At 37.9% G+C, this 21,429-nt stretch overlaps 4 protein-coding genes across 4 annotated transcripts; all 4 read left to right on the top strand.

Annotated features, from left to right (window-relative positions):
• Positions 1-5,020: 5,020 nt before the first annotated feature.
• Positions 5,021-9,656, top strand: GCK72_014331 (uncharacterized protein; the record flags this gene model as incomplete). The annotated part of the gene is made up of 15 exons (XM_003102745.2): positions 5,021-5,114; positions 5,160-5,305; positions 5,416-5,583; positions 6,102-6,269; positions 6,318-6,891; positions 6,945-7,208; positions 7,254-7,489; positions 7,535-7,848; positions 7,899-8,006; positions 8,059-8,170; positions 8,224-8,892; positions 8,939-9,049; positions 9,100-9,255; positions 9,300-9,470; positions 9,519-9,656. 15 exons carry the CDS (start codon positions 5,021-5,023, stop codon positions 9,654-9,656), a joined length of 3,429 nt encoding a protein of 1,142 aa, XP_003102793.2.
• A 1,720-nt stretch (positions 9,657-11,376) lies between these two features.
• On the top strand, positions 11,377-11,808 carry GCK72_014330 (uncharacterized protein; the record flags this gene model as incomplete). The annotated part of the gene is made up of 2 exons (XM_003102780.2): positions 11,377-11,494; positions 11,543-11,808. The coding sequence occupies 2 exons, from the start codon at positions 11,377-11,379 to the stop codon at positions 11,806-11,808; spliced, it is 384 nt and encodes a 127-aa protein (XP_003102828.2).
• A 379-nt stretch (positions 11,809-12,187) lies between these two features.
• On the top strand, positions 12,188-12,484 carry GCK72_014329 (uncharacterized protein; the record flags this gene model as incomplete). Its single annotated transcript, XM_003102696.2, has 2 exons — positions 12,188-12,253; positions 12,347-12,484. The coding sequence occupies 2 exons, from the start codon at positions 12,188-12,190 to the stop codon at positions 12,482-12,484; spliced, it is 204 nt and encodes a 67-aa protein (XP_003102744.1).
• Positions 12,485-12,844: 360 nt separating this feature from the next.
• Positions 12,845-13,195, top strand: GCK72_014328 (uncharacterized protein; the record flags this gene model as incomplete). Its single annotated transcript, XM_003102716.2, has 1 exon — positions 12,845-13,195. One exon carries the CDS (start codon positions 12,845-12,847, stop codon positions 13,193-13,195), a length of 351 nt encoding a protein of 116 aa, XP_003102764.2.
• Between the last annotated feature and the right edge of the window lie 8,234 nt (positions 13,196-21,429).

The raw sequence follows: 21,429 nt of genomic DNA, 5'->3' as shown, positions 1-21,429 counted from the left end.
CAGTTTTGTTGTCAATAAAATCTTTTCTCCAGATGATTTCATTTAATTTTCCACATATTCAGAATGAAATAAAACTATATACTCTAATAAACAGGCATCCAAATGGACGCTTTGAAAAACATACCGGCACTCTCTAATTGGCCGGCAGGCGAATGAAATACATCGAAAAATACAGTATAATAATTGTGAGATGTCTTACAAAAACTTTTCTCCAAAAAACATCTCTTCATGCTCGAAATTCAGCTGAATTTTTGTAGCAATTCTTGGATTCTCGTCGAAACCATAGGTGTTATACGTCTTTCCGTCTATCCATCTACCGCTTTTCTACCGTTTTCCTTCTTCACGAGATCATATAATTCTTCTCCTCATTAGGTTGTTTTCTTGTGCATCCTAACCCTAAAATATTCTCTCTTCTAAACCTCTAATCCACTGGAAAACGGGGGTATTATCCTCTCTCTTTTTCTTCTTTAATCCGAATGCACCTTCGAATAGTACGAAGGGAAAATGGGGTTAGGAAGAGAGTTCTTTTTTGATTTCCTCTACATTTTCTCTCTTCATTTCTCACGACTTTCTCATATCTTTTCGAATTATATCAAAAAATTTACGGCTATCATAATTTCCCTTTTTCGAGATGATCGGTCGAAATGAGAAGCGTGTCGTGTCTATTATTGATAAATGATAAGTTTCTTCTCGTTTGAAAAGATAAAGAAAATGAGAAAAGAAACGAGGCGGAGGTCATGTTTAATTGGCTATTGAAACGCTTTTGATCCGCTTCTTTGATGAGGTTCATTTCGATTTTAGATGTCTATTTCGATGAGAAATTCACTCGATTCTTCTCAATCTGGATTTCTTGGATACATGTGGAACTTCTGGAATCCTTTGTTTACATCTCTTCCATCGCCACTAGAATATTCCAAAAAAAGCACTTGAATCTTCGAGTTTTCACTTTTTGTTACTTTTTCCAAACTCGATTTACACATATTTCCACACCAACAGCAAAAACCAAATCTCAGAAAAAAAACCACGAAATACTTATTCGAATTTTTGCTTCATTGACTTCAACTCAACATTTTCTCTCATTTTTTATCGGTCATCCGGTTTCTGAATGAGGAAATTTCTGAGAAAATGAAGAACTGAACTTTCAATTTTCGAGTGCTTCTGGAAGTGAAATTTTCATTAACTTTTTCTGTTCGAAGCATCAAAAAAGACTGCGTTCAGAGAGTGAGCTCGAAACCATCAATTTCCTTTTCTTCTTCCAAATTCTTTCTTTCTTTTCAAGTGCTGCCAACCGACTAGATTTCAATCTTTTGTATGTTGTTATATTCTCTGCGTCTCTTCATCTCATACACTATTTCTGGATGATGTTCAAGACGCTGAGATTGTTATCTGAAACGGTGTGTCGAGACGGATATTCTTTGAGATTGGGCGACAAGTCTCATTTGTTTTTATTTCTTTTCCCCACCTTCTTCTAAATGTTTTTGGCAGTTCTAATTTTGATAATGGACTGTTGGAAATGGGTAGTTAATGTGAACTTCGGGTTATCAGAACAGGTACCAAATGATACTGTACCAGGTTCAAAAATTTTTGAATTTTTCGCACATTGTGTTTGGAAAAGGTATCTATTATGTATCAGCATGAAACAATTTCCAGTTTTCAACACCTACCTACCGTAATCCTTTCTCCAACAGAAGAACATCCGTTCGCCTTTTTATTCCCAAAAATAAGTACACTTTCTCTTCCTTTATTTCCATCCGTCATTGGGTAAAATGGGCGTGAAAAGGGAGAAGATGGGCGGCCCCCATACGCACACATCTATATTTTGATTCAATTTATTTCGGAGCCTCCTGGCAGACGCCTTCACATAGGAAGAGAGACAACAGGCACCGCAAAACTAAGAATATGGAAGGAAAAGAAGAAACACATATTCGCCACCAATTTTCGTGTCCCTTCAACGATTTCGGGTCCGATGGGAGTACCACTTTACAACCATTTTAGGTACTTGGATAACTTTAGAAAATGATAAATTGGATATGTACGGAGGTCTCGAAAGTACTATTCTTCTCAATACCTAAGAGGATATTTTGAGAAATTGAACACATCATTCATTGGGCGAAACGAGTCTAGAATATCCTTCAGAGTTTGAATTCAAGTGCTCTTTCCTCCACTGTTTAACCTACCACACCTTCTTCTTCTTCTTCTTCGTTTTTATTCCTATTCATCTACCGCAAAACCGTTCCCACACTTTATGATCACCTCATTTTACCCTTCTCTCTATCTCTTTTTTCTCTTCTTTTTTCCTCTCATATCACACTTCGTATATCACCTGAATCTGTCGGGTAAACGTACCGACAAAAAATGATTGATTACAATAATAATCCGTTATCATACAACATTCCAATTTCCTCTCTCCCCTATCCATTTTTCTCAATGTGTTCCCTTGTTTTTTTCTAAACTTCTCTCCTTATTCTAAAATTAAGTGAGAATAAAAAGCATGTCTGAATGAGAAGAAATGCGCATAATTTATTAGATACACGACTAAAAACATACGTTCTCTTTGTATGGGCGGAGATTCAATACGAATTCATTCACAATTGTTTTTGACTCAATTCCTCTCACTCTTTCTTTTATTTTTTACGGATTTCTCTTATGAGAGGATAATCAAATAACTGTACGATTTTTTAAGTTAATCCAAGGAGAGAGAAATTTTGAAAATAACTTCAAACTTCTAGGATTTCTCAAGAACTTTTTCATTTCAGTGTTATCAATTTCCGGAAAGAACAGAGCCCGCTGCGATGGCTCCAAAATGGTCTGAAGAGTCTGGGAATCGAGAGTTCTTAATGGGATTACTGAAAACGGTTAAGGATTCCCGATACTTTTCTCGGAATCCCCAAGAGTCTCTTTCTATACCAATCACCATCCAACTGATACATTTCTAACGTAATTGTCGATTGTTTTCATAAGAGAAGTAAAGCTACTCACAGTGTTTCTGACCTACTTCCTTTTTTCATAATCCTAATATTTGCATACTACCTTTCTTCGTTTTGTCAATATTTCATTAGCTGTTTGTGTTGCCATTCACGGCCATTGCCCTCTTCTTTATTTGGATACCACACCTTACTTCGAGAGTGTATCAAATTCAGTAAATTACCTCAAAAAGGAAGATTGAGAGCTTCTAAAAGTTCATTCCACCCTCTAATCCAATATTCTTCATCTACTCTTATTAATCCAATTCATCATAATCATCCAACCCTTTCGTCCCTTCTTTAAGTTAGTTCCAAGACTTACCGCCTCTGGCAAACTTCTCATTCCTTTTCCCATTTAGAGCACAAAAACGTCCCTTTCCTATCCTCTCTTTCGTTTCTTTCTTTCAGTAATCCCTTCCCTCCGTCCCGCTAAACTTCTTCTTTGGAAAACGAGCACTCGCTGTCACATACACGCCTTCATAATCGTTTTTGATGGGTCCGATGGACTCTTTACGGACGTTTTCCCTTTTGTCTAAACGGCCTAGATTACAACTATACTCGCATTCACATTCACACCGTAATCCCTTTCTCGTGCCCAGTTTGTCAATATGATTCTAGTTGAAATCTAGTTTCTTCTCACTCAAACTGTACCATTTTCATGTTAATATGAATCATTAAATGCCCTCTGTACCTAGCACCCCCAACATTTTCCCCAATTCCTTCATCTCAACTCAACCATCTGTTGTCCTTTGGGTTCCCTTTTCTCAGCAGTTTTTCTTCTTTTCTCAACTATCGAGAACATGTGTTTTACATGTTTTATGTGCTCTGATGGCCTCCCGAATGCTCCGCAATACACACCGTTTCTTTCAGTCATTCGTATGAATTTCTGACGAAAAAGTTTGTTCTACAATTTTTTTTCTTGGAGACTCTGTATACTTATTGTAGATCGAATATATCTGACAATTTTTCTGTTCATTGTCAATTTTATGACTATTTTATAGTGACTGTATGTGTGTTCAAATGGCCTACAGTTACATTGTAAACCAATCGTAAAAATGACAAAAATCTAGACCGTTTGTTGCATTTTTCGTCTTCATTCATAGTGTAAATCTGTTTATTTTAACACTTTTTTCTGCGGGTATTGTGTCCATTATTTTCTGATAGTTAGTCATTTTTGTGTCAGCTTTGTTTCAATTTATGATTCTATATTCACAGTATCTGAAGGTTTCTGAGTTGATTTCTGATGTAGTTGTAATCCAGATACTCGAGAATTCAAGACTCTAACTTACCTCTGATAGTGAGTTTTCTGTTCCTTTCTCTTCACCATAACTCTCCTAAATCCATCACCCAAAACTCTCTTTTTTCTGCTTTCAACAATTAAAATTCTTCTTTCAAGTCACCTTTACAAATCCCGCCTACCTCTTCCTTTCTCCCCTTATTTTCTCCTTTTTCTCCTTTTTTCAAAACAATAGAAACATTTACATTTCTTTCAGAAGATGTATATCTTTGTCTCTTTTTTCTTCTTTTTCTCTTCAAGCTCTCCTTCTTAATTTTCCAGATTCTTTGTCTTTCTATTCTTCTTTTTTGTCTTCTTTTGAATGTGTATTTGGAAATTTGATACAGTGCTTTTACTGAGGATTTTCCATTGCTTTGCGGCGGATTTGTCGTTGTTTGTCGTCCTCTTTTTCTATCATTTATTTGCACTAATTGCCACTTTTCGAGGTTATTAGTGCAAAATATGATGAGTATTTTTTGATTTTTCCAATAAAATGTCAGTTATATTTTTAGAAAATGTTTCTGGTAATACATATAAAAACGTATATTTAAGTGGTTCTCGTATTCAATACAATCATACATCTGGTGGTCATTCAAATAAAATTTTTGATAGGTTTTTCGGAATTTGAGTTTGAAATTGAAACTTTTCTTATGTCGAATCCTCCTACTACGATTCCATTCATTCCTTCATTATTTGATTCGTTTTCAGAGCAAAAATAGGTTTCAAATCTTTATTCATACTGGATCCACTGCTAAAAAGCAATGATTCGTCGACTTCTTCGATGAGTGTTACATTCAAGTCGATGGTTCCGATAGAAGGAGAGCCATGCATACGAAATGGCTCAAATGGTGGAGCTACCGTTCATTTTAGACAAGGTAATTCAGGCATTAAATAGAAAATCTTTAATTCAAATGTTTCAGAATCCCGACGTCGGAAATCAGATTTCGCTCGAAAATGTATTGCAGTTATCTTACTCCATGCAATATTCCTTTTTGCAATACTAGCTGCACTAATTATTGGACATTGGATTTCAGAAGAAAATCAGAAAATTAATAATCGAACGATGGTTAGTCGTGATTATCAATTTCCATTTTCCCTCGATTGTAAATTAATCCCAATTAACAAAACGATCCTTCATTTCAATTAACTCTAACACTAACAAAATTTGGTTTCCAGTTGAATTTAACATTGGCTGAAGCATTCCTCCTCGAATCAACATTCACCACAACGACGTCAACTCCAGAATCTCAGAATTATTATAACACACACCTTCTAACAACGTCTTCTGCTTTCGGACCATTGAAGAAGAAAGCGCCTCCAAGAGTCGTCGAGAGACTAATCCCGGTGTGTACTCATAACTTTTTCCTTTCGTTTTTCTCACAAAACATTTGAAAAGAATGAGAATCCGCATGACTGGTGAAGAGAAAATGTGGTGGAAAAGAAAGAAAATGGGTTTTTGAGATTTCACTTATCTGGTTGAAACTGAATTCGAAATTCCTTGAAAACGAGAAGTATCCTTGAGACAATCCATGTCAAGTTTCCCATTTCATTTGAGAAGAAACAAAACATTAAATTGTCTTTTGACAGATTATGTTAATAGGTTTTTGTGTCATAATGACGAATTATACTGTCAATCACCACCGATTCGATTTCACTCATTTTACCCATTTCGCATGCAAATTAGTGCCGACTGTCCTGCCAGTAAACCCCCACAAAAATGGCTAACCCAAGGACGTTTCACTGTAATACGATTATGCTAATAGTTTGAGTTTTTCCCATTGACTCGACGTTTTGATGGGAAAACGAAAATAGAAAAATGAAATCTGAGAACGGGAGAGTTTACGAAAATGTTGATTTTTCAGCTGGAGAAAAAACGAAATTTCACAATATCCGATGTATTTCCACCTCCGCCAGACGGAGGATTTGGAATTGCAGAGCAACTTCACGCAGTTCGATCGAATAAAATGTCTACTGATGCATTATTAGTTCCATTGCCGTTGTACATTCTACCGTATCACTATGACCTACAGGTTAGAATTCTGATTTGGAGAATCGAAATTGAAATGATTCGTTTTCAGTTAGACTTCTCTCAATTCGATACATCACTTTTCATTCGTGCCAATATCTCGATTCATTTGGAGAGTTATGGTAACTCTACTGAAGATGAAATCCAATTTCATCTCGGACCAAACATAAAAATCGAACGAATGAGATTGAGAAAAGACGGAAAGAAGTTCTACGCGAAGACATTCAAACGAGAAGAATCGAAAAAATTGGGAAGAATTTCGTTGCGAGATCCGCTTCAAAAAGGGAAGTATATTCTGGAAATGTCATATAACATGACAATTTGTGATGAAGATATTGATGGAGTCAGGTGTTCACTTGATAATCAGAACAACTCTTCTTTGAAATCAACAAGTTTCACTACGAAATTCGAGCCGACCCTTGCCCGAGCATTTTTTCCATGTTGGGATGAACCAGGAGTCAAAGCAACATTTAATATATCTGTGAGGCATAATAAAAAGTATACCGTATTATCAAATATGCCTCCAATTGAACAACTTCATTTAATGAATTGGAATGATCAGTTTAAAACTACAGTATTCCAATCGACTCCTCCTATGTCTACATATCTTTTGGCATTTGCTATCGGTTAGTGTTTAGGTTTTCAATTAAAACAGAGGTATAATTCTGAACAATTTCAGGAGAATTCGTAAAATTAGAAACTCGAACAGAACGAGGAATACCTGTGACAGTGTGGACATATCCAGAAGATGTGATGTCAATGAAGTTCACTCTTGAATACGCTCCAGTTATATTTGATCGACTGGAAGATGCACTTGAGATTCCCTATCCACTTCCGAAAGTTGATTTGATTGCTGCAAGAAACTTTCATGTCGGAGGAATGGAAAATTGGGGTCTCATTGTCTTTGAGTTTGCTTCAATTGCATACACTCCACCGATTACTGGTAAGAACGAATCAGAACCCTAAGGATCTGAAAATTAATTTTCAGATCACGTGAATGAGACAGTTGACAGGATGTATAATGAGTTTCGAATCGGAAAACTGATTGCACATGAAGCTGCTCATCAATGGTTCGGAAATTTGGTGACCATGAGAGATTGGTCTGAACTATTCCTGAATGAGGGATTTGCCACATTTTATGTCTATGAAATGATGAGTTCGGAACGTCCAGTGACAGCTCAGTTCGAGTATTATGACAGTTTAGCAGCACTTGTTTCTGCTCAGGTATTTTTGGTTTAATGAATTTTTTCACAATGTTTTTATTTTTAGAGCGAAGAGGACCACAGACTGTCTTTAGTTCGAGAACTTGCAACTGAATCCCAAGTTGAATTGTCATTTCATCCTACAAATCTCTATACGAAAGGATGTGTTTTGATAAGAATGCTGAGAGATTTAGTCAGTGATTTCGATTTCAAAGCGGCCGTTCGAAGATATCTCCGGAAGAATGCGTATCGATCAGTATCAAGAGATGATCTCTTCGCTAGTCTGCCAGCATACGCAGACCATGGGGCAGAACAAGAAAAATTAAATTTCGTTCTGGAAGGATGGTTTGTCAATGAAGGTCTTCCGGAAGTTACTTTGATGTAAGTGATCAGTCTGAATGGAACTTAAAGCGAATAAATATTATTTTCAGAAGAAATTATGACAACGAGATGATGACAATAAGTCAGAGGAAGACGGTTCATCATGAATATCGAAGCTTCTTGAAAGATAGAAAATCGACTGCGACAGTCAGATACAGGTGAGTAGAAAACCAAAAAATTTGTGTCCTTTTCAAATGAGAAAGTTTTCAGAGCAAGCAGAAGTGCTGAAGATGGCTCCACACTGTTTGATGATACATTATTCGAGGGATATATAGAAAGAAAGAAAGATAAAAGAAGAAAACATCGACCGGCGAGGAGGAAGGTAACAACTAAAATGGTTCATGCCAGTATAAATTGAATTTTGAAACATTACAGGTCGCGAATCCGCCAGATATCAGTCCAATAAGTCGAAGAGATGAGCTGAGAAAACCACGACGAGTTGGTTCATCTCAAGACTTGTGGACGATTCCAATCACTTACATGTTTGGATCTTTGAAAACTTCTGAAGGACAAGTTATTCGAGAATTCTGGTTGAAGAACCGAACAGTTTCATTCGGAGACGCAGAGATATCACCAAATCAAGCTGTTCTTGTGAATCCAGAATGGAAATATCCGTATCGAGTGAATTATGATTTGTTGAATTGGAAGCTTCTTGCTCGAACATTACACCAGAATCATCTGGAAATCAATGATAAATCGAGAATGCAGTTGATTCTTGACGCTGAATATTTCCTGTCGAACTCAGTGAACCCCCATCTTTATTTATATCTTCTCGGATATTTGGCTCATGAGTCAAAGATGGAAGTAATGCTTTTTGGAATTGATGCAGTCTACAGATTCATTGATGTATTCAAAGCAACTCAACTCAATAAGGCGATTCTTATTTATTTTGAACCAGTCATTTCCCAAATGGATCATTTATTGAATGAGAGTCAAGTAGATGCTGAAACGGCTTCATTATGGTTGGTCAGACCGGAAAGACTCGCGAAATTATATCAAATGAGGTGTGCAGCTGGACTTCCATCGTGTAAAAACGACTATTATGTAAGTTAGAAAACTAGGAATTCGACTAAAAATGGGATACTTTCAGACTCAAAAATGGTCTCGTGCTCCAGATGAATGGACAGAAGATGTACATAAACAGGTCACTGCAGTATGTCATCAACTATTCACAAACACTCCAGATGAGGTGAAAACTATTGTAAGATTCTGAATAGTCGAAAAACGAATTGTTCGACGTTTCGATTTCAGCATGAACTTCTTGACAGTCGACTCCAATCATCTGGTGCCAAGTGGGCTTTAACGGTACAACTCGCAGCGTGTTCTCATGATCAGAAACTCTTACGAAAGACAGCTCGAGCAATTGTTAGCACAAAAAATGCAGCAGTTTATGCATCTGCACTCCAGGTATCACATATCGAGGAATCTCAAAGTAAAAGTATTTTTTGCAGTCTGATTTTTCATTGCATTACAATCCAACATTCCGGAAATACCTGTGGTCAGAGATTTCAAAAATGAGTACATTTGAGAAGACTGCACTATTTTCGACCAACTCAACGAATATTCTTCCCGCTTCCAGAATTCTTTTGCATTCAGTGAAAACGATAGATGAACTTCAACAGGTGAAGATATCCCCAATCCATTGAAGTTTTCTTATTATTTATTTTCAGATTCGTGGTTTACTCACCAATTGGGGACCACTTTTAACATTACATTTTGAGTATCTCGAAAGATATCTTCTATGGGTTTCAAGTGTGTCACAAGGCGTTCTTCATCAGTTTTTCGCAGCTGATCTCTCTAATTTTTAAACTCTTTTTTATTTCAGTTTGGCCATGTTTTCACTTTTTTGTTACGGGTTTTCAGTCGTCGGGTTCAATCACATTTCCATGTCTTTCTGAAATGAACACCTGAAAACGAACCATTCTTTGAATGTCTTCAATTTTTATCTCAGTTTTACTTATGTGCAATACATTTTCTTGTCTTAAAAAGCGTATTTCGATTTTCGTACAATAGGAAAATATTTTTAGACACATTCTTATGTTACATACAGTTGCATACTGTAGTTCTTACAGTCCAAAACTCAAAACTCAAAATTCAAAACTCGATTCTTTCCACTTCTAATTATCTAGACTACAGTCCACTCGAGACAGTTCAAAACTTAAAAATCGTCATTATCTCTTTCTGCTTGCAACGATATTTTGCCGTGTTGTATTTCTTCTATTTGCTCAACGTTTCTTGTGCCGTAAAAAGTGTCAGAAAACGAGACGGTGAGTTCTTGGACGGGGCGAGAGTGAAACATGGTGGATATCCGGCAGATCAGGCTACTCCAATCTCTCTTTTATTTGTACGCCTAAATTGACGGAATCGGAGACGAAACCTGCGAAACTGACTCTTTTTTTCAATTTCAACAACATCTCATTCCCGCCTTTTTCGGAACTTCATTTCCCTCATTTTTCGAACGAAACACTACACGAAACCCCTTTTTTCTGTCAAAACAATGGACAAAACACATAAAATTGCTGTTTTTATTTCTATGTGTGCTTTCATTTTCAGGTACGTTTGACATTCATTTTCACGGATGAAAATGTAATTTCATCGAGACATGTGGCTGTTTTATTGGTAAATTCAGTTCTACTCTGAGCACAAAATTCATCTTTTACTCTCACTGAAAATAGAACTACTGTATCTTCTCTAATGTACCGGCAACCCTTTTTTACGAGTTTGATAATGAAGGCATAACTTTTTCAAAAAGTTATGCCTTCATTATCATAGAATTCCAACTTCACAATAGCGGAGATGTCTTTAGGAACAGAATACATACAGTTCTCGAACGTTTTGGAAATTTTCGAGTAGTAGCACTACGATCTCCATTTATTTAAATAGCTAACATGAGTGGGGTGCCAATTTACTAGAAAAATACAGAAAAAATAGTTATATTTAAACAAATAGTTGTGTGACCATTTGGAAGTTTCTGATTCCTCTCAATGTTGGAATTGTTCAACTGGAAAGATAGATGCTGCGCGTTACTGTAGCTACCGTAACCTGAAGTTATGAATAACTCTTGGCTAATTAAGTTTCAGTCTTGAAAGTTCGATGGAACCTCCCGATTATTGACATGTTCTCCCACTCTGGGAAGTACATTTATGAATAATAATATTCTGAAAAACAAGTAACTATTTTCTGGAACTGAAATTAACTATTCCAAGCAATTCCTCCTATATCCGTGTTATAATTATCATTTTTCTACCAGTATATTCTTCACAATAGTCTCGGGATGTTCTGAACATTGGGCACGTGCCGAAGTGATTGATACGAGAAAATTCCGTCATGCGGGCTCCGTTCACACAGGAATTTTTGTTGGAAATCGAGAGATTGATTTCGGACAAGGAGGAGTTCACACTCGATTTAACGGTGAACATATACAATTTTGTAACAAAATAATTGTATTTTTTAGTATTCCAAGAACTCCAGGAGGGCACTTCATTCTTCTCTCGAACCGTTTGGATTTTCTTTTTGTTTTTTGAGTCAATGTCACTGATTTGGTCAATGATTGGAGTGGTTACTTGCGTCTTTTCAATGACTTCTCTGGCTATGGATATATCTGTTGCTGGTCCAAATGGAATCTATTTGTGGAGTTTGTTATCCTGTGAGTTATATCTTTTCACTTTTCCTTTGTATTTTGTTTTGATTTCAGCTGTATCACATGGAGGAGCTCTTGCTCTTTTCTATTCACAATTTCAATCAAGTTTCAAAATCTCAATGCTTCTCGAAGAACATCATGATATCGGATTCACAACATTCAATCAAGCAAGTCTTTCATATGCATTTTATATGTCTTTATGTGCACTATTTGCTCTTTATATTCCACCGTTAACATTAGTTGTTTTTACGGAAAAAATAGCGATCGGGGGTAGATCAAAGACTCCAACTAACTTCGATCCTACATTAATGTTGTATTGAATTCGTATCTTTCCTAATTTATTTTTTCTTCCAATAAAGTTTCTTCTGATCCTATTCAATCAGGGAACCAATCTATACGAATTGTGCAATTCTTTTCGACACATTCCAATCACTTGTCACATGACCCCATTTATCTTTCCTCGTTTCCACTCAAATCACTTCTTTTCTCCCACTCAAAAGCATAACGTTCTGACCTTTGACAAGCATTTGATGAAGATGAAAAACGAGATGAACTAAAGTTTGTGTTTCGAAGATGTTTGCAAAAAAGAGGGAGGAGAGAATGAGATCAAGAAGAAGAAGAAGAAGCACCTGCTGTCAAACCTCTTTTTAATCTTCTTCCAAAGCGAATCAGTTCAGTTTGAAGAAACTAAACCGAAAAATGAATCTCTGGCATCTACTTCTTCTTGTTATTTTATTCATTGGAACTGCATTCACTGCTGATTTGGTGAGTTACTATAAAGTATCCGAAAAATGATCGAATAGACTTCTTATTCGTTACCTGTAATTATCATTGAGTTCTTGACTTTCTGAATTTCAGGAAGGTTCTGGATCTGGAGATAATGTTGTCGAAGAGGGTGTCTTGAAAGCTCAAAACTTGTTGAATGCAGTCCAATCTGACGGAAGTGGCGCCGAAGTTGAAGCATCTGGAGAAGACGTCCAAACATTCTTCTTCTAATGTTTTTTTATATGTTTTCTTTATCTTTTAAACACTGCCATATTGACTCATCCGGTTCTAATTCCCAATGTTGCTTTCTCAATAAATTTGTTTTTTTGTTTCAAAATTTACTTATGATCAAATAAATGAAGTGATTCTGAAGTTTAAAAAAATATTCAGAGGGAAAAAAGACTTCAACAATGAAAGTGCGTACCTTTTGTTATTTGAACGAAAGAATAGAAACTGTCCTTCAGCACCTCATTAATTCTGATAAATTGTCTTTTTCTCTTCAAGCATCCGGTTTTTTCGCCCACTTCTCTGTACACAGTAAGTTCATATAAAAGAGGTTCGTATCCTGACAACAAATCATCATTTTTCGGAATGCACTTCTTCCCTATTTTCCTAATTCTCATCATTAGCTATGTATCGGCTATTCCTGGATCAGTGAACTATGTTGCACCCTCCAATTCGACTCGAGTTCTTCGTCAGTCGGAAAATGGAGACAATGGGAAGAACTTAGAAGATGTATTGGCTAGAAGACAAGAAGATTCAGAAGATGTTGGACCACTTGGAGAAGTTCAGTTGGATGTTGAAGAAGAAGATATTGGAGAATCATCTCAACCAAAATTGAGAGTCAGACGAGGATATAGTCAACCGAAGCCCAAGGGATACAGTCAGCCAAAGAAGCCACCAACCAAATATAGCCCACCGAGCCCACCCAAATATTATTGAAGTTTCTGATTTGTCTGAAACATGTTTTCTGAAATAAATAGTGCCTTCTCAAGGGAAAATTAAACAACTAAAAACAAATAAACAGTACACTGTCTGAATAACAGAAACAATCTGAAGATAACGGAAAACTCTTCTTCTAATCGAGAATACAAAAAGCTACACTTTGTGTCCGAAAACATAAAATTAGGTCATGAACAGAAAAAAATCAGCTCTTTTTGTGATTTTCAGCAAAATTGGCCTCATCTCATAATTCATACATGTTTTCCAGATTTCTATCAGCTTTCAACACACACAGCCTTTTTCATTTTATTCGAACGAAAATCTTCTTTGAAACGCTTTTTTTCATTTCATGAGAAGCAGCAAAAACTCCTGAAAAGTAGTAAAATGAACTGAATAAGCGCTGAGCCATAAAATATTTTTCTGGTGTTGGAGTTTTTTCGAGAAATTTTCACTTTTTGAATTTCTTGTAGTCATAAATACATGGACCGTTCGAGAAGAAATAAACAAACAAACAAAATATATAACTAGGTTTTTTTTTAACATTCAATTTCTGAATATTTTCACTCATTGTTGGAATTTCTGTGTGCTTGTTCATTGTGAATTTGTACTGCCAAAGTTTTTCTCGTAGTCATTTCAGAGCACTTTTCTCAAAACTTCCCTCTGAAAATAAATACACGGCCTCCTGCGAGTGAAAAAAGTCGGAGAAATCGCGCGTTTCTTTTCCCTCTCTCGCTGCGCACACTCTCTCGCCGCAACTACAGTAAAATGGAATGAGAGTTTTCTGAGCCCGTTTTTCTCTGTCTTTCAGAATTTTGTGGTTAAAAAAGTTGAAAAACGGTTGAAGGAAGACATTTTTAATAGTTTATCACAGATATTATCTCAAATTTTCAGACGGAAACATGCAATTTTTACGTTGATCCATTGGAGATCATTTGCGATCTATGATTCCATGAAAGTATAAATATTTTGTTCGAAACCAACGAGGGATATTAGAAAATAAGGTGGACTAGCCAATTAAACATTAAAAAATGTAACCTGTTAATCGTACAAGTACCTCAGTGAGGAGAGACTAGCGAGGTGTCGAGAGGAAGACAACAAAAAAGTTTGAAGCAATGGTACAGGCTCAGAAATTGAGCAAAAGTCTTGAAATTTTGTGTGTAAACAGGTTAATCCTAGGTCTTCAATTTTGTAGTTGGTCGTATTTTGATATGGGTCTTCCCTGCGCTGCTGTGCTAACCTGAGCATGACTGAGTCTCTATGAGCTACAGTAAGCCAGGGAGGGGTCCTAAAAAAAAGTGACCAACTAAGAAAATGATATGCTAGGTTTGAACATTTTACTCACAAAATTTCATGTTTAACGGTTCATTATTGAGCTCACGGCAAGTTGTTGAAGTGAGAAACGACTATTTCTCTGTACATTTCTGATGTCTTCGAAGCTAGATAATTTTTGGGCGCTGTCAGTTTTGGTGCTAACAAAATAATTTTTTTTGGAAAAGATCCGCAGAGACTTTCTTCACAAACCTATGGCCGCCGATTTTTGAAAATCTTTTCCTACCCGAAGATAATCCCTGAAAACCCTCAAAAGCTCCGATTTTATTGTAGGAAACTGAAAAATTTTTGGACACTCTCAGTTTTTTACTTATTTAGACGTTCTATAGCTCAAATTGATCCTTTTTGACCGGCCTACAATTCTATGGTTTCACTTTTTCTCAAAAGCTTTTCTGAAGCCAGAAACTTCTAAATATGCTCGAAAATTGAGGTGTATTGTACTCTAATCTTCTGAATATTAGCGTATTTCTCATTATTACTGGTTCTAAATGATTGGATGAAATGTAATCTGTCTCTGACTCTTTAGAACAGTAGCTTTTTCCTAGAAAAGAAACCATATCATATCGTTTTTGGCAGTTTTTCAGTGAAAATGTGATCTCCTTTCAGTTATATCGAACAAAAACTAGATTATGTTTAAAATGTTGCCAAAAATCGTATTATTCCAATTCCTTTAAAAAATTCCCAAAAATTTTGCGTTTTTCATTTCGCCGACGTCGTAAAAGCTTTCAGCAAGAATTTTTTCAGCGAATGTTGCAAGCGCGCTCGCGCGAAACCTACCGTAGTTTCGCCACAATTTTTTTACTCGCAGGAGACCGTGAAATACATTGAATGTTTATTCCATTTTGAAAACCCGCCGTCATTGGTCTCATGGCGGCGCTATTCTTTCGACACACACTAAACGAGTGTAACCGTAGTGCATACGCGCCTTTGACTTCTCTCATTTCTCTGCGTCTCTCATCGTCATCACGCGTTCGGGTTTTTCAGAATTCTATCGCAAATTCGCATTTTGTCGATTTCCGATAAAGCCAACCAGAAATCAATACTTTGAGAGTGGGCAGAACGTTTTTACAGAGCTTTTTCGTTTCCAGAAACTACGAGCTTCGAATAATTTTCAATTACTGAATTTAGAAAACTCTTTCATGGTATTTATTCGGCGAAAAATTTTCAACAAAAATATTCGAACGTATGTTCTTCATGAACATTAGCATACTCTTTCTGTTGTACGAAATCTTCTGTTCGTTTGAATTTCCTATTTTCATACTATGTGGCAAAAATGTTTGAAATTGCAGATTGGCGCCGCGTTTCAGCGAGAATCGAAACCGACGGTCAATCAAATCTCACAAATCATTTTCAAAAAACAATACTATTTGTAAATATAAAAGTCCGAGAGACAACAAACATCACAAAATAAATCAACGGGTTTTGAATTTATTCGAAAATGAGGATCGAAGAAGCTGAACCTAGTTCGAGCTCAGCCGGAGTTGACATGCCACCGGCGAGTGCTGCACTTCTTCGGAATATCGTGTCTACAAAAAATGACGAGGAGTTCATTTCGGCTATCAATAAAGGACGGGAAGTACATGCTGTGATGGGTAAAACCGAATTGTACAAATGGACGGAAGTGCTGAACAGATGTGATGAAATCCTCGAAAAAGCTGTTCAAAAGGTAGATAATAAATTTGTACATCTTTTGTGTCCTGCGAAACATGTTTCCAGGGTTCTTGGCTTCGCCAGTTTTTTGGAAAATTTTAGACTCTGTTTTTCAGAATGAACATGGAAACATGAAATGCGATTATGACACCACACTTAAAAATCATGCAGTTGCCATCGTCCGTTTCACTGTTCTACTGTTCGAATGTACTTCATCAAGACGCATATACAAAAGCGTTGACAGAATTCTATCACTCTTGGAAAGCACTGATATGGATTTGCTTGCCGAGGTGCTTCGTTTGCTCCAAGTCATGGGAAAAAGATCAAAGTTCTTGAGCACTCGAATTCCACAGAAAGAACAACATGCATTGGCATACCGACTCACCGCGATTGCTCAATGTTGGGGAGGAAAGTTAAGAACAGTGAAAATGGCGGAATGTCTGAAAAGAGATCCAAAACTTCCTCTTCTTTTCCCTTTCACTTATACAGATGCCAAACAGCGATCAATTATTGTGGAAAATCCATTGGTATGTTTTTCAAAAAATTTTGAAAAAATCTCAGCAACTTGTTGAATATGCAGAAGTTAAACTCTTTGTCAGTTTCAGAAGGACGAAAGTGTCGGTGAACTCATCAACCGTACAGTTGCACAGCTAAGTCCACCTGCGAGCACGGATTCTGTTCCAACACCTCAGTTTTCAAAAGAAGATCATTATTGCTTGCTATCGCGTGTTCGAATGCTCGTCTCATTCAACGACTGGCACCATCGTTTCAAGTGCCTGATTGTCCGCCTTCTTTCAGTCAGTACACTTGTCTACTGTCGTCTTGGAGGAACAGATGAAAGTACTGTCAGTTCACTTCTCTACAGTGGATTCATTGAGGAAATTGTGGAACTACTCAAATCAGACAGAGAAGCTGATACACAACAAGATCACAGTCTTCATGACGCTATTCAGACCGAAGCGCTCTCGACGTTATGCTCAATAGTTACCTATGAGAAGGAACCCAAGATTACACAGATTCTGGAAGCTCTGTCAGCTGCAAGTTATCACGGATTTCTATCAGTCATGACGAGGCAAATTGTCGATGAACTCAAAAGCAATAATCTCGGAAAAACAGGAAAACCATCAGTTTCACTTGCCACCGCTCTTTTCTCGTTCATTTACCATCTTGCGAGTATAGAGCCTGGAGGAGAAAACCTGGTAGGATCTGGCCTCACACAAACACTGCTCAGTGTCATCGGATTCCATGAACTGCCTATCGAGTGTATCACTTTCGGAACACGTTGCGCCCGCATCATTGATCTGTTTACTACTCTCGATGTTGCTGCTTTCAAGGCAAATAACGGAATGGAGATCTGCGTTAATAGAGTCGTCGTAAGATTATAATTTAATATTAACTTCTTAATAAAAAGCAAAAATTACAGCACGAAATTAACGAATGTCGCAAAGAACAACCGTTCATGATTGATACGTGTTACGATGTACCTTTCGAAGACGAACCAGAACCAAGAGTTGATCAAGAACCAAATGAGGGAAATGGTGAAGATGAACAACAGCAACAACAACCACCAGAAAATCAAGAAGCACAAAATCCTGAAAATGCTCCAGAAGAAGCTAGGGCTGATCCAATCGAGATTGATGAACCTCCAGCGCCAGTTTCATCGCCAGCAATGGATTCATCTTCCAACCCGACAGCTGTAACTGTGGATAGTAAGATTAAAGGAGGACCATGGGAACAGGTTCAGTTGAATGGAGCAACGTGCCACCAACAAAGAAGTGGGCTGATCAAAGGACTGCTTACATTCATCAAGCGAGCTATTGGAGATGGACAATTTCAAGATGTCATGAAACATTTGATGGAGGGAGACCTTCCCGAAGCTCTCATGCATATTCTTTCTAATGCTGAATACTATTCTCCATCTCTCTTCCATCAGTCAGCGCATTTGATCACCAACTTCGTTTACCAGTTTCCCGAAGAGCTATCCTCAATTCAGCGTCGTCACGTGCCGTACGTTATCTTCCAGAGCTTGTTGCGCAAAGAGGTTTGTTTTTTTCTCGATGTTTCATAATGAGTGATAGTAGCTTTTCACTGAGAAAAAATTTAAATTCCCAAAAATTTAGTCAAAATCTGAATCTTGATGGTTACGTAGGATCAATAGATGCACATTTTTTCCATTCTGTTGTGCAATAACCCAATTTTCTTATATCATTTTTACAGTTACCAAACAGCAAAGATGTAATTACGACTCTTGGAAATGTGTTCACTGCTATGTGTCTCAATGAGCGAGGACTCAAACAATTCAAGAGCTACGATCCTTTCGATCAAATCTTCCGCATTGTACTCAGTGTGAAATTCCTGGTGACCTTACGCAAGAAGCGATCAGCAGATGTTTTCGAGTCTGCTCAAGCTATCGGTGGAGCCCTTGACGATTTGATGCGACATTATCCGGATTTAAAGCATGACATGCTCAAGTCTATCATTATTATTCTCGATTTACTTGATGAAATTGGAAGACAGCCCCCACCAGGAGTCGAATTGGTTCCAACTCTCACTAAATCAATGGCAAGAAGTGTTGTGTTTTCACCAAACAATAGCTCCCTTCTGCCACGTGAAGCTCGTGAAGCTAGGGAAGCCCGATTGGCCAGAGAAAGGAATCAACAAAGAGACATTCCAGAACAAGCAGATGAACGTGTTGGTGGTGATGTTGAAGAAGAGCCAATGGAAGTAGAAGATGCTGAGGATTCAGATGTTGACGAAGAAGACAATGAGATGTCGATGGACGAAATGTCCGGAGAAGCTCCTGATCCACCTGCACCCAGTCCGAAGCCAACAAAGCCATTCGAATATGGAGCTGGAATGATGTGTGAAGATTCCAACGGAAAGAAGATTTTGCCCATCGGGGACTACATGATGCTCATTGCTCGTGTCGTTGAAACCATGATGACACAAAGTCCATCTCAAAAAATCACAGAAGAGTTCATCGAGGGGCGAGTTATGCAGAAAATAATGAGACTGTGTCACCTTCCATGTGTTACCACTGAAACAACACAATCTGCCTACACTAGTTCCATTGCAAACATTATCAAGCATATTGTGGTAAGTCCATTGAATAACGAAGAATTCAGAAATATTTTTCCGAACACACGAGTTTGTTATATTAAAAACGTTTTACTTTTCAGAAAGCTGGTTTCCAAAGTCAAAGAAACGGACCAGAAGCAGGACCAAAACTCATGGCAGCAATTGTTGGAGAATTCATCAAAACAATTCAACCTCTCTTCGAAGTCAACAGTGGCGACTTCTCATCTATGAAACAAAAAGACACCAAAAAAGCTACACTTTTGATGCATCTGGATGAGAAGCTGGTCGAGAAGACATTGATGGATCTGAACAGTATCATTCCTACTCTTCTCAATCTCAACAAAAGTCCACTGAGCAGTAGCTACAATGCACCAGACCACCGAAATCGACTTTTTGAAACCTGGAAGATGCCTGAAGGCATGAAGTTGTACGGAATGCTCAGAAAACTTTCGCGAATGCTGTGCTGGGAACACGAATTGGTCCAAACCCTCAAACCAACTATTCGGACTGCCGCCACTCAAACAGAGGGTGAAATGCTCAGCGAACAACCAGCTGATACTCATCTTGATGTTGAAGTCCTTCCTCCATGGGAAGAAGACGTCACCGCGGAGCAGCAGGAAAAAGAAAAAGCAAAGGATTCGAGATGGAAACAAGCTGGAGTTACGCAAGAGGAACACGATTTTTGGGCCAAGAATAAGTCACTTCAAGATGTTGTCTCGAAATCTCATCAAATGGTGAAAGAGTTGATAAACTCTATGGGAAAGCAGGCGAATGTGAACAACCCGAGACGTTTGCGTTCGAGAGAAACTCCACCTCTTCCACTTGCTGCTACACAGTGCATATCCATGATTTTCACTTCTATCTACAAAGATTTGAAATGGGAACCGTCGGGTCAGAACGCAATGAATTCTCCAATGGCTTACGGACGTTACATCGAACTGCTGACTCAATTGAACCATTCATTATTTGAGAGTGGAAGATGTGCTAATCCTGCTCTAGCTCAGAATTTCTATACCTCTGGATGTCATAAAGCATTCTTCGAACTCTTCACCGACAAGATTATTCCATTTTTGGGTGATTACATGCCAGAAGGAGTAGAGCAAACTATGGAAGAATGGTGTAGATTGGCTGGTAAGCTTACTGATCGAAACTCCATTGTCAACGTCGAAGGATTACAACGTCGAGATCGTCAATCTCAAGATTTTGATATGAACAAATACTTGAAGTTGGTTTGCCGCGATATGTTCAACGTCTACAAACAGTTTTTCGAAAAAATGGCTCAAATGCCGGATTGGGAATTGAAGTCGTTGAAAAAAGTGTGCGAAAGTGCTTTCTCCGTATTCAAAGAAGTCGCCAAAAATCTAGTGGAAGAAACCGAAACATCGACTGCTGCCGCCGCTCCCGGGAACGTTTTTGCTCCCATCGATGCTCCTCCAGAAGAATGGGCTCCGGGAATCCCTCGTCCTTTACAGGTGCCAGTAGAAGCTCAACCAGCTCCACCTCCGGTTGCCGATCCACAGGAAGATACAATTGTAATGCTGATGGATTTAGGATTCAGTCGTGATATTGTTCTTTACGCTTTGGAAAACACCAGAAATCCCGACGAAGCTGCTAACTATCTTCTGGCTCATGGAAACGACGTAAGATTAATAAAAACGTATTCTTCAAAAATCTACGATCGCTTTTCAGATACGTATCCAGGAAGTTGTCAATGCCTTCCGTGAGGACGATGTGATAGCTATCGCTCTGCGAGAAGGCGGTGGTCCAGTCGTAGCTGCCCCAGCTCCACCAAACTTCGATGATATTGAACACCAATTGCAAGTGAGATTTTCTAATCGTCAAGGATATGATCTTGTCCGCATTGCCCAACGAGTTCTTCGTGAAGTTGGTGCTGAGCAAGTCTATGAACAGATTTTGTTGTTACACCCAGACGAGACTGCCGAGATAAACGCTCAAAATCTCATCAACGAAATCATGGACAGAATTCGGAATCCTCGATCTTCATATGAGGAAAACATTGCTACCCCACTTATTCCTCCATTGAGCCAACTAAAAATCGAGCAAGATGTATCTTTGAATAGTGCTTGTAAACAGCTCTTCCCTCTGGTGAAACGTCTTCTTCTGGTTTCAAATGATTCAATTCATCCATGTGCCGAACTTATCGTCTCTATTTTCCC

The sequence above is a fragment of the Caenorhabditis remanei genome, chromosome IV, assembly GCF_010183535.1.
Source record: "Caenorhabditis remanei strain PX506 chromosome IV, whole genome shotgun sequence".
Lineage (NCBI taxonomy): Eukaryota > Metazoa > Nematoda > Chromadorea > Rhabditida > Rhabditidae > Caenorhabditis > Caenorhabditis remanei.
This window is presented reverse-complemented; position numbering and strand designations above follow the sequence as displayed.